Below are 11,328 nucleotides of genomic sequence, written 5' to 3'. Positions count from 1 at the left end.
AAGCCAAGAGTCCCGGCGCTGGCGCGGGCAAAAGAGCTTGAAGTTACCTAGGACTAAGACGCTGAGGCGGGTCTTCAGATCCAACCAATCACCGCACGCGACAGAGGGTGGAGCTTGTTGTCAAGTGGTGTTGGAGGCCCGGGTTGGGACCCGGAAGTTAGGTTTCCCTGGAAGCGTGACCTCCCGGCAGCCCAGACGCAGGGTTTTCCTGCGCCTCCTGTTGCTGGACTTGAGACGGCTCTCCCTACAGTCTCCTCCTAGCATCCCTGTCTGAATTTGGCTTTTTTCATATTGGCCCGCCTGGAGTCCTGAAAACGCTCGAACGCAGGCAGCCTAGACCCCAGCTCGGTCACTTGATGCAGGCTGGGACAAGCCACGGCCCCTCAGCCAGAACGGACCGCCTCATCCCATAGCCTCTCCGGCTCCCACTGAGTACCTCCAAAGCCCCAGCGTTCCCCACCTGGGGTGACACAGCTTCCCAAGCTTCCACCACTCCTTCCCAAAAGCCTTTGGGTGTTATCACATTGTGTTCTAAGCCCACCAGGTTGTGAACTTCCGCCAAGAGCGACTTAATAAGCCTTCTCAGTGCACATAGCTCAGCCCTGGCATTCACTTAGTCATTCAACAAATATTTGTTCAACATCGAGGCGCTAGGCACTGGGCTAACAATACAAACAAGTCCCTACCCTTGTGGAGGTTATGTTCCAGCGAATGAGGCTTAGAATGAATACATTTAGTCTCCAGACAGCTAAGAAATGTCACTTTGGGATCACAAACCATGCAAGGGGAGAAAAACGAATCCAAGTAACTTAACAGAATACTTGGACTTTATACCATAAATCTAAAGACAAAAGTACTGCAAAGAAATCTCGAGCTTTTAGTAGGTTTGTTGTTGGTAGTAAAATGGGGTAATCATTCTGAAAATGAGCAAGTTAATAAACATATTGATGTAGTTGGGAGCCAGGGTTTTTGCTATATGCATATGGAATTTAAGAATTTGGGGTTGGGGAAAGGACAGGAAGAATCCTAGAATGTTGGGTTGAAATTGGAAGTATGATTAAAAAATGGGTTAAAATAGATAAAATTAGATTATTTTCTAGCTCTGACCTCTGGAAGTTCCTAACCCATTGCCCTTGAGTTGATTCCAACTCATAGTGACCCTATAGGACAGAGTAGAACTACCCCCATAAGATTTCCAAGGCTGTAATCTTTACAGAAGCCGACTGCCACATCTTTGTCCCATGGAGCTGTTAGTGGGTTCAAACTGTGACCTTCTGGTTAGCAGCCAAGTGTTTTAACCACTGCACCACCAGGAGCATTAACATCCCATTAAAATGAGCACACCTAAGGTCCAGATATTGATTTTTAAAATAACTGTAACAGCCCTCACTAAGAGGAACCAAGACTTCTTGGGAGAGTGGCCAGTTCCCAGACCAGTGCAGGGAAAGTACAAGATGAACATGGAACAGTTTGTGCCAAAAAGGTAGGAAGTACTCAGAATGATTAGGACTTATCACTTATCAAAAGAACACAGTCACCAGGTTGAAGGGGTTTCCAGTGATCAAATCAGGGACAAAATGAATAACAAGACTGAGAGAGCCCTGAAGGAGCCTTCTGATGTGCTGGAAATGTTCTGTTCACCTGGGAACAATCATATATAAACACTCATCAAGCTGCACACTTAAGATCTATGCACTTTAATGTAAATACTACCTCAACAAAAAAAATTGAGGATAATGACAGTAACAGATACGACAAATTGAATTAAAAACAATCTGAGTCCACGCTGACAGTGAACACTGTAATAAAGAGGGGAGAAAAGTATTTTCTTGATAGCAGAATGCCAACTAAAAAATGTAGAAGGAATGATGAAGTTAGAACAACAACATTTTTCAGGACTCGGTAATAAATGATTTGGGCAAAATTAACGGGCACTAAAATCATTGGTGGAAATGTGCTGGGGAGCACGGTATTTACACAGATTAACTTTTTTATACAGATTATTTTTAAAGACAGACACTGCCTCAACCAAGTTGTCAATGTTACCACCACCAATAACAGAACCAACATCACGTGCCTCCTGATGAGATGTACTGACGACACGCCATTTATGTAGTATTTCTGCCAAAAATGCCTCAGACTCTAAGTTGAGTGACATTCTACAACTAGTGATCTCACTTCAAAAATGTCACACAGAGCAAGAGAGCTGAGTGCCTTCAGGCAGGAGGCTTCCTGTGGAATGGGGTGCCTCCTGGCATTTGGTGGAGCTAGGCTCCTAACCTGTGCGTTCAGGCCGAGGCTTACCAGCAGGGTGAAGTGCCTCTGGGCACTTATTGGTGGAGCCAAAGAGCTTTGTAACACTTGCCCAAGCATGGCAGCAGCCAGGCCCGAAGGGCCAAAGACCAGAGAGAGGCCTGCCTGGGGGCATGGCTGAGAAGAAGCTATCATCATTGAAGAACTGTATCCTGAGTTGTTCCTGAGCCTCAATTGTAACCTATTACTTCCCTAATAAGCCCCATAATTGTGAATACTGTCTATGAGTTCTGTGTGGCCACTGCAATGAATTATCGAACATAGCAGAGAAGTAGAAAGTCCGGTGGGATGGATGGACAGTGTCAGAATTGGTAAAAAGGTTGGAGAGAGGTTTGTCTAACTTCTGCCTCATAGGAATCAGCCTTGGGCTACTGATGCTGATTCTCCCCCATCGTGAAGTCAGAGGAGGTCAGACACCCCCATGCCATTCTTACAATCATGAAGTATTTAGGGATGTAGGGCCTGCAAACTACCCTTAAATAGTTCAGCATTAACAATATGCATATATATAAAGACATAAAGCAAATGTGGAAAAATGTTAAAAATTATAAATCTTGGTGAAGGGTATACAGACGTTCATTGTACTAATCTTTCATAGTTCTGTAGGATTGAAACATTGTCAAAATTAACTAGAGTCTGGGGGAATGGAATATTCTCTTCTAGTAAACTGACACTCCTAATTAATCAAGCATTAGCTTAACTTTTTTTTCCCATTTGTCTTTTAAATGCGTTACCTTTCTTTCCTCATTTAGGGACTAGTAGAGTGAATACAACCAAATCTTTTCTAAAGAGCAGTGGATCTCAAACAATGGTGCTAGAATCAGTAAGGTTAAAGAATCCTGATGTCCTCACAGTACCTCACACCTATTAAATTATAACCTCTGGAGTATTTTTTAAAGCTCCCCAGATGATTCTACTGTGAAGCCAAGGTTGAGAACCACTGCCCTATATATGGCTTCTACCCATCGTCATAATCCTAACCTCTGGGACCACCAATGGATTCGTGTCACTCTTCCTTCCTAGAGCCCTTCAGAACACTGAAGACCACCATCGTGTGTCTCTTCTTTCCCTCTAATCTTCTCTCTTCAGTATGCAACATCTCTAAGTCCTTTAGGTGCTCTGCTGGTCTCTGAATTGTGGTGAGGTAACCCAAAAATTCCATTTCCAAGGCATATGTACACCAAGAAATATTACCAGAATGTCCACAGCTACATGAATCATAGTATCTCCAAATTGGAAACACCACAAAAGTTTAGCAACAGAAAATGGATAAACTGTGATATAGTCATATAATAAAATATTATACAGCAATAAAAACTACAGCTACATAGACTATCTCACAAACATAACGTTAAGTAAAAGAAGCCAGACATAAAAAGAATATAGTTCCATTTATATAAAGTTCAAATACAGGCAAAATTAAACTACATTGTTAGCAGTCAGCATGGTACTTCCTGTGGGAAGAAAGGAAGGGGTGGTGACTGGCAGATTCATGAAGAACTTTGGAGTGCTGGCGGTGCTCGATTTCTTGACTGAATGGTGGTTATTCAGCTATTTGCTTTGTGTTAATGTACTGAGCTGTACATTTGTTTTAGGTACTTTTCTGTATGTGTGACACACTGCACAATTGAAAAAAAAAAGGTTAAAGATTATTGAGGCCCAAGGTATCCGATGTAAAAATTCATTGAAATCTATATAAATACATATACCGTGGTTGCTGCTGTTACCCAACCCTTTTACTTTTCTCTCAACTCTGGGACCAAAATGTCTAGGTTTAATCACTGCATTGCCACTTACTAGCTGTATGACCTTGGGCAAATCTGTGCCTCAGTCTTCTCAGCTATAAAATGAGAACAATTTTAACTACTATTGTGTTATCATGAGGACTGAAGGAGTTAAGAAATATAAAGTGCTTAGAACACACCTAAAACATAGCAAATACTCAATAAAGAGTAGCTGCTGCTACTACTCATCCTCCCTGGCCTCAGGGCCTCTGTTGAAATGTGAAGGAGAAGCTAGGGTCTTTCCAAGAAAGGAAACTTGCAGAAAAAGAGCTCCTGGATGATGAGATCCAGGCTCTGCCCTCAGTCAGAGGTCTAGCCAGACTCTCACCAAGGGCCCAGGGGAAAGCAGGGGAAGAGCAATTAGACAAGAGCATTTCAGCACTAAAAAAGGTTTTTATTACAAAACAAAATTATAATAAAATCAGGCCTGGTCTCCAACTCTACTTCTCAGCGAAGGCCCTTCGGATGGGGTGGGGGAATATGGGGTAGTGGGTGCTGAAAGAACAGAGCAGGCTAACCTCCTCTCATCAGTCTCAACTGCTGCCCTCCTCCTACACAGGGCTAGAAGAGCATTTCTCAAAGCTTCTCTTCTCAAAGGATGGGAGAGACACCATCCTTCCAGCCAGACAAGGGCCACTGCTGGCACTGGACCCCAGCAATGCCGCATTCCAGGATCCAGGAAGTCTCAGCTGACCTTCAGCAGAGGCTACCCAGGGTCACTCAGCTTGGGCGATGGCGTAGGAGAGCAGCCACAGCAGCAGGGGGCCTAGAACAAGGACTGTGAGCCAGACGGCAAAGCTGGCCAGGATGAGCCTTCGGGCCCGGGCCCCCCAGTGCACTGCCTCCTCGGACCGGCCTGCCTTATGCCGCTCTTCTGCCTGTGGAGGCAGGTTCTTGATTAGATTCTCTCCCTGCTTCTGTCCCAAAGCGCCCACCCCCCCACTCCAGTCCACTCCCCCACCCCTACTGTGGCTCAAAATCTCACACCCAATCAGTCTCCCTTTCCAGCTTCTGTCTCTCATGCCTCATCTGCAAGATAAGGTATTCACACTTCTGCCCTGCCTACTCCTCAGGCTGACCAAGGTTAGCTCCCAAGATTAGTTATGGGAAAGCATTTTTTCAATCCTTGTACTCCCCATCCTTTTCTACCCAACCCAGTAAGCTTGGAGTATTTCACACATACTCAGTCAAACAACATCCCATTCTAATACCCCAAAGGGTCCCATCTCTTTCATCATTAATGATTTTGCCCTAATGAAACCCAGAAATCCTTATGATTATAGAAACAGAGTTATAAACTCTATAAACAAGTTATATGAAAAAAAAAAACCCGTTGTCGCCGAGTCGCTTCCGACTCATAGCGACCCTAAAGGACAGAGTAGAACTGCCCCATAGAGTTTCTGAGGAGCGCGTGGTGGATTTGAACTGCTGACCTTTAGGTTAGCAGCCATAGCACTTAACCACTATGCCACCAGGGTTTCCATAAACAGTTATAGGGTTGCCATAATGAGCTGGGAAAATTCCAGCATGATCAGCATGATATGTAAGTCAGAAAAGATACATGTGCGGTTTCTGTTAGGTTTTTTGAGATGCCGAAGTCCTCTCAAGGACCCCATAACTACTTCCAGTCTCCTAGTGATTGCTCTCATCACTGCTCAGCTGTCTCCAGTCTTGCCCCTCCAATTCACCCTCCATGTAGGCCTTGAATGGATCTTTCTGAGACACAAATCTGATCATGTCACTCTCACCTGTATGGTTCCCCAGTACTTTCCAGATAAAGGCCAAATTCCTAAGCACAACATTCCACACCCTGCAGAATCTGGGCCCTCTGGCTTTATCTCGCACTATCCCCTCACCTCCTTAGTCCAGGAATGCTGAATAGTTCAGTCCCTTTACCTGGAATGCCCTTTCACCCTTATTCACTCATCCTTTAAGATTATTTTCCTGTCACCTCCCCATGATGCCTTCCTTGATTCCTACCCCACCATATTCACATTATAATCACATACACATAGCCTCCCTGGCTCCCAGAGTACTCTGGGTTTCCCTCTGTCATGGCATTGATGAGTTGCGTTCTGTTTATTTTATCCATTTTACTGCCATCTCTTTCATTAGACTATGAACCTTTTGACGGCATGAACTGTGTCTTCTTATTTCTGGCACTCAGCCCAGAGCCAAGCATTGACAAGTTTATTAACTTTAACAAATGCAGATAGATCAGATATAGGAAACCACTGCCTTACACTCACCCACCTGCTTCCACTGGAATCACACTTCTCACCTTGATGGCAAACACAAGGGCCATGACTCCCAGGCAAGAACAACCACAGATAATGCTAGTAGCTGCCAAGTAGCGGAGGCGGAGCCAGCAACAGTGGATGGGGGATGGAGGATGAGCAGCCTCCGTGTTGCTCACCAAGATCTCCATTGCCTTCTCCTCGTCCTCCATGACCTGTGGACAACAGTCAAGGTACCTGTAAGCCCCAAACTGAGCCCTTCGTCTGGCTTGCTCAGTCAGACTCCACCCCTCTCACAGCAGTCTGTCCTCATGGCCTAGCCCAACTTCCAGGAATCCTGCCTTACTGGGGGATTCCTCTAGTGACTCATACACCAGGAGAGGAAATGTGTGGCTACAATCTTTTTTTCCTCAATTTAAGATTCCCTCAAGTCTTTGAAGGCAAGCCGGTTTGAGAATAGCATTATCTGTTACTTACTGATAAGCAGAGAGAAGCACTGACAGGTGCACACTGAGAATCAGGAAACACAGAATTCTAAATGCTGCCAGGAACCTGAGACCATCAAAGCCAGTGATTTCACCTTGAATTTCAAAGGGTCTTAGGGTTCCCGGAAGTTCCTCAGAGGTTGCCCCTGAGTATTAAGGATGATCAGAGAGCAGGACCCTAGGTCCTCCACCCCACTTCAAGTAGAACAGCCATTTCATATGAAAACGCAGTTCGGGGGTGGGGTAAGGAAAGGTTAAAAATTACCTATGGCATAGATAGGTAGTTTTTACCTTTCCTTACCCCACCCCCGAACTGAGTTTTCACAAGAAATACATAAATATATACATACATACATACACAGTTGAGGAAACTGAACACCAGAAAGACCTTACTTTCCCAGTTGGGACCACTTTTGATATGTGACTCCCTCCACCTTCTTTCCATTTTAACCCAGGCCACCATCATAATTAGATAAAACACTCCCAAATGATCTCATCACCTAAACAGAAACCTGCATGACGCCTTATGCCATTTCCCATCTCCCTACTCCTCAGGTCCTCTGAGCTCTGGCATCAAACCACCTTTCCACCCTCATTTCCAACCATTCCCCTACACCCTAGACAAAGAGACACCATGTGTAGCTCCCTAAACATGGGTGACAATGGATCAAGGAGTCAGAGACAAGAAAAGACCAAAAAATAATGTGGGGCACAAAGGTGCAAGGGAATGGGTGTGAGGAACTCAAAATGAGGTAAACAGATACACTCAGCCAGTGGAGAACACAAGAAGGTCCAGGGAGTTGAGGTCAGAAGAAATGTAAAAAGGAACAGGGGCTCTTACCTGGCTACACGCCTCGAGGGACTGTAAGTTTCGGCTCCTGCCTCAGGTTTGATTTGGCTTGGGTGGAGAACGAGCTGACTCAGGACTCCAAGCCAAGCCCAGGGGTGGGGTTGAGTGGCCACCCCACCACCTGAGGAGCCCCAGGAGCTGGGAAGGGGGTGTGGCTGACTCAAACCAGTTTGGCTGGATGGAAAGCAGGGGAGGGTTAAGGGATGGGGCAACTGGAGGTGGGATGCCTGCCTTCATGGAAAGAGTACAAGGAAGCACCTGAGCAAGGATAAAAGGGAAGTCTGAGGCATCAGAGCTCAAAGGGAAAGTCCAAGAGCCAATGGGATTGAACTGAAGGAAAGGTGTAAGAATCCAAGTGACTTAAAATCTCAACCCTTAGGGAAAGGCACCCTACCAGGAGGTCAAATCTGCCAATCTTCCTTCTTCTTGAGTGGAGATTTTCCCCTCAAAGGTGTATATAATCCGAGTTAGAGATCAGGCACTGGGGTTTTGGCAAGAGTAAGAGGGAAGAAAAAAAAACGATGCCCAAGTTCCCATCCAACCCTCCACCAGACCAGAAAATCAGAAGCCTCCTTACGCGGATGCTCATACAGAAACTAAGTTTATTATTTTTTCTTCTTTAAAAAAAAAAAAAAAAAAAAAACCTCATTGTAGAGAAGCCCCTCCCCCTTCCCCTAAGGGTGGGAGGCTAGGAAAGATAGCTGGAAAATCAAGTACAAGGGGGTGGGGACAGAGACTATCTTGCCACCCTTAACACTGCCCAACCATGTGGGGTGGAAGGGAAGAGGGGGTGAAGAGCCGTATTTCCATGACAACCAGTTGCCTACCCCCTACTTTGGTGGAAAGAAGGGAGAAGGCCCTTAAGTCTCCCTGGAGGCTTTCCCCCTCAAGACTTCAAGTAGTGGTTAACAGAGTCAGGCCTGGTTGTGGGGGAAGAGGGGCCATGGTGGGAAGCCTAGGTGGAGGGGCATCCCACTCACGTCTTGGCCTTGCGGCCTCTGTGACTAATGGTAGGGCCAGCCAGGTGGGGAGGGGCACTGCTGCGCAAGATGCGCTGGTCCCCTTGGTTGGTCCCACCAAGCCGGCGGGGGCCAGGCTTGCGGCGTGGGGTCCCATCCTCTTCCTCCTCCTCACCTGAGGCTTCAGCCTCAGACTCCTCCACAGAATCCTCAGGCCCCAGGGGGCTCAGGGGCTGAGGACGGCCTCGCTTTGCCTGCCCAGGACCCCCACCAACTGGAGCCCCTGCCCGTTTGCGAGGCACCTTCTCAGTCTCTAGCGGGGGGACTAGAGACCCTGGACGCAGCCGGGTCGAGCGCAGTTTTGGGGCTAACGAGACCACAGGAGGAGTCAATTCCAACCCGCCTGGCCCACTCTCCACTAAATCCAGGTCATCCTGAATTACAGCCACCACCATGGACCCTTCACTCTTTCGTCCCCGCATTCCCTCTGCTTCAAGTCGCAGACGGGCCAGGCGGGTGAGGGGGCGGCCTCCATCTTCATCAGAAGAACTGCCTTCACTGTCCCCCTGGCCCTGGAGTTGCTGCTGCCTTCCTAGTCCACAGCTCTCAAGAACAGAAGAGCTGTCACGGTCCAAGACAGGGAGCTGACTGGGCCGAGGTGATGGCGGATTCTTGGGAGGTCGGCCTCGCTTGCGCTTGGGTGGGGACGTTGAAATGGTGACGGTGGTGACAGTGTTGGTGACAGTAGCGGGACAGGCTAGGAGTGGTGGGAAGGATGGCAAGGGTGGTGGTAATGGGAGTGGCTGTGTCCGGCTCTCTAAGTTGCCATCCCCTGGTGAAGAAATGGTCCCAGGGATGGGCAAATCTCGTGCCTTAGGAGGCCTCCCACGCCTTCTTTTCTCCACAGGTGACAAGATGATGGGCTCGGGTTTGTGAATTGACTGGGGTCCAAGAGGGTGGGGCCCAGGAATAAGCTGGGGTCCTACAACAGGTTCTGCAACAATGAGGGTCTTCGCCCCAGGGACTGGGTCAGCCCCATTGGTTTTTCCCTTAGAGGTGGATGAGGGTATTTCATCCACCCCTTGCCCAGAATCTGCCGGAGACCTGTTTTTTTTGGGGGGCCTCCCTCTCCGGCGCTTCACAGCAGGTGGGGTAATGGCAAGCAGCTCCCTTTCTCCATTCTCTGGGCTGCCTCCACCAGTCACCCCCAACTCAATGCGACGACGAGCTATGAAGGGTTGCTGGGTTTGGGTGGGCAGCGTGGATGGCGGAGAAGCTTCGCAGGGCCCACTGGTGGGAGGTGAAGATTCCTGCCCTGACGTGCTGCACGTGGATGGGCTCCCCAGGCTCGCACCCGTCTCAGAAACCACAGGTGCCGGGGTGCTGGCAGTTCCCCGTTGCTGTCGCCGTCGCCTCACCAGCTCCTTCTCCTCTACCACAGTTACTAGCCGTCCTGGCAGCTTGCGAAGCACTTTGGGGCCTGGAGGCTGCCCTGGACAACCAGCACCCTGACCCCGAATTTCTACATCAGCACTGGTGCGACGGCGAGGTGGCCGGGCAGGTGAAGGACCCTCAGGGGAGGAGGTGGCTGAGGATGAGGTTGATGGGGCTGTGACCTCTGCTGTAACAAGTTCCTGCAGCTTCTCTGGGCTGGAGGTTGGGGTCTGGGCCTCTACCAGCTCTTCAGAGTTCCTGACAGCCTCCAGTGGCTCCTGAAGTGGCTCATCAGATGCTGCTGAGGGTGGGAGCTCCACTCCATTGCTCTCACTCAGACACACAGGTACCTCCTCCCCATCAGGCAGCACTGTGAGAACTGTCCCCTGGGCAGGTTCTTGCACCTCCTGTTCTTGACCATTGAGGATGCTGCCAGACTCCAGGGTTAGGCTAGGTGCAGGAGGAGTGAGAGAAAGGTTCTTCTCTGACATGGGCAGGACCTCAGCAGCAACTGGCAACAGATCCTTGGGGGACACAAGAGCGAGCGGGGAAGCCTCAGAACTGGCCATGCCAGTGAGCTCCAGGGACTCAGGAGATGCCAACGCTTGTGCACACAACTCTGCCTCAGGCCCCAAACCCAAGGGGAGGTTGGTGCCTGGGGGGGAAATAGGCACAGAAGATGGACCAAGCAGAAGAGGGGAGGAAGGAGTTAAAAGAGGGGTATGGGCTGGTGGGGGTGTATGAGCTGGTGAGGGGGTACAGGCAGGAGGAGGAGTGCAGGCAGGAGAACAACAAGAGGGAGGAATCTGGGAAGGAGGAAGAGGTGGAGGAGGAGGCAAGATATGGACAGGAAGAATGGTTACTGGATTTGGGGACGAAATGGGGACTGGGGTGGGGACTGGGATAGCAGGAGCTGGAGTGGGTCGAGGCCTAGGTGCCAGCCGGGGAGTTCGCTCCCTAGCAGGGCTGCTGCGGGGGGGTGTGGAGGTACTGTGGGTATGTTGGGTAGGTGTGACGGGAGTGTGGTTTGCCCCTTGAGTCTCAGCCCGGGCTCCACGAAGACGCTCACTGACTCGGGTTCCCGGCCTCTCAGGAGCCTTGATCTTCTTACTGCGCCGGTGGCTGCCTCCACCTGTCCCACAGGAAGCCTCATCCCCAGCCCCTGGCCCCTCCTCCTCCTCTTGGGGTAGGCGGAACACCTCTTCCTTGGCTTGGTCCAGGTCCTTGCGGGCAGCTTCCACTTGCTCCTGCCAACAAAAGAGCCCA

General features: G+C 49.2%; 2 protein-coding genes across 6 annotated transcripts in view; both read right to left on the bottom strand.

Annotated features, from left to right (window-relative positions):
• Positions 1-34: 34 nt before the first annotated feature.
• On the bottom strand, positions 35-8,188 carry TMEM265 (transmembrane protein 265). Of its 2 annotated transcripts, XM_010598525.3 has the most exons (3): positions 7,661-8,188; positions 6,379-6,549; positions 35-4,975 (listed from the first exon to the last, which is right to left on the bottom strand). In XM_010598525.3, the coding sequence occupies exons 2-3, from the start codon at positions 6,544-6,546 to the stop codon at positions 4,814-4,816; spliced, it is 330 nt and encodes a 109-aa protein (XP_010596827.1). In that variant the 5' UTR covers positions 6,547-6,549; positions 7,661-8,188; the 3' UTR covers positions 35-4,813. The 2 variants fall into 2 exon arrangements, with proteins under 2 accessions (XP_010596827.1, XP_010596828.1); XM_010598526.3 differs by having other exon boundaries at positions 6,379-8,188.
• Positions 8,189-8,287: 99 nt separating this feature from the next.
• SRCAP (Snf2 related CREBBP activator protein) overlaps positions 8,288-11,328 on the bottom strand; it is a 31,634-nt gene continuing 28,593 nt past the window's right edge. For all 4 annotated transcript variants that reach the window (XM_010598524.3, XM_064294829.1, XM_064294831.1 and 1 more), the window contains exon 33: positions 8,288-11,309. In XM_010598524.3, the coding sequence (XP_010596826.2) occupies positions 8,646-11,309 (2,664 nt within the window). In that variant the 3' untranslated portion in view covers positions 8,288-8,645. The remainder of the gene's footprint in view (positions 11,310-11,328) is intronic.

The sequence above is a fragment of the Loxodonta africana genome, chromosome 12, assembly GCF_030014295.1.
Source record: "Loxodonta africana isolate mLoxAfr1 chromosome 12, mLoxAfr1.hap2, whole genome shotgun sequence".
Taxonomy (NCBI): domain Eukaryota; kingdom Metazoa; phylum Chordata; class Mammalia; order Proboscidea; family Elephantidae; genus Loxodonta; species Loxodonta africana.
Note: the sequence above shows the minus strand (reverse complement) of the source record. Positions and strands in the feature narration are given on the sequence as shown.

What these genes read in the sequence shown, in the direction of transcription:
- TMEM265 (XM_010598526.3), bottom strand. Translation starts at nt 6,546, where the DNA reads ATGGAGGACGAGGAGAAGGCAATGGAGATCTTGGTGAGCAACACGGAG. An exon ending in CCCTTGTGTTTGCCATCAAG is followed by an intron (nt 4,976 to 6,378) that starts GTGAGAAGTGTG and finishes CTGCCTCCACAG; the next exon opens with GCAGAAGAGCGGCATAAGGC.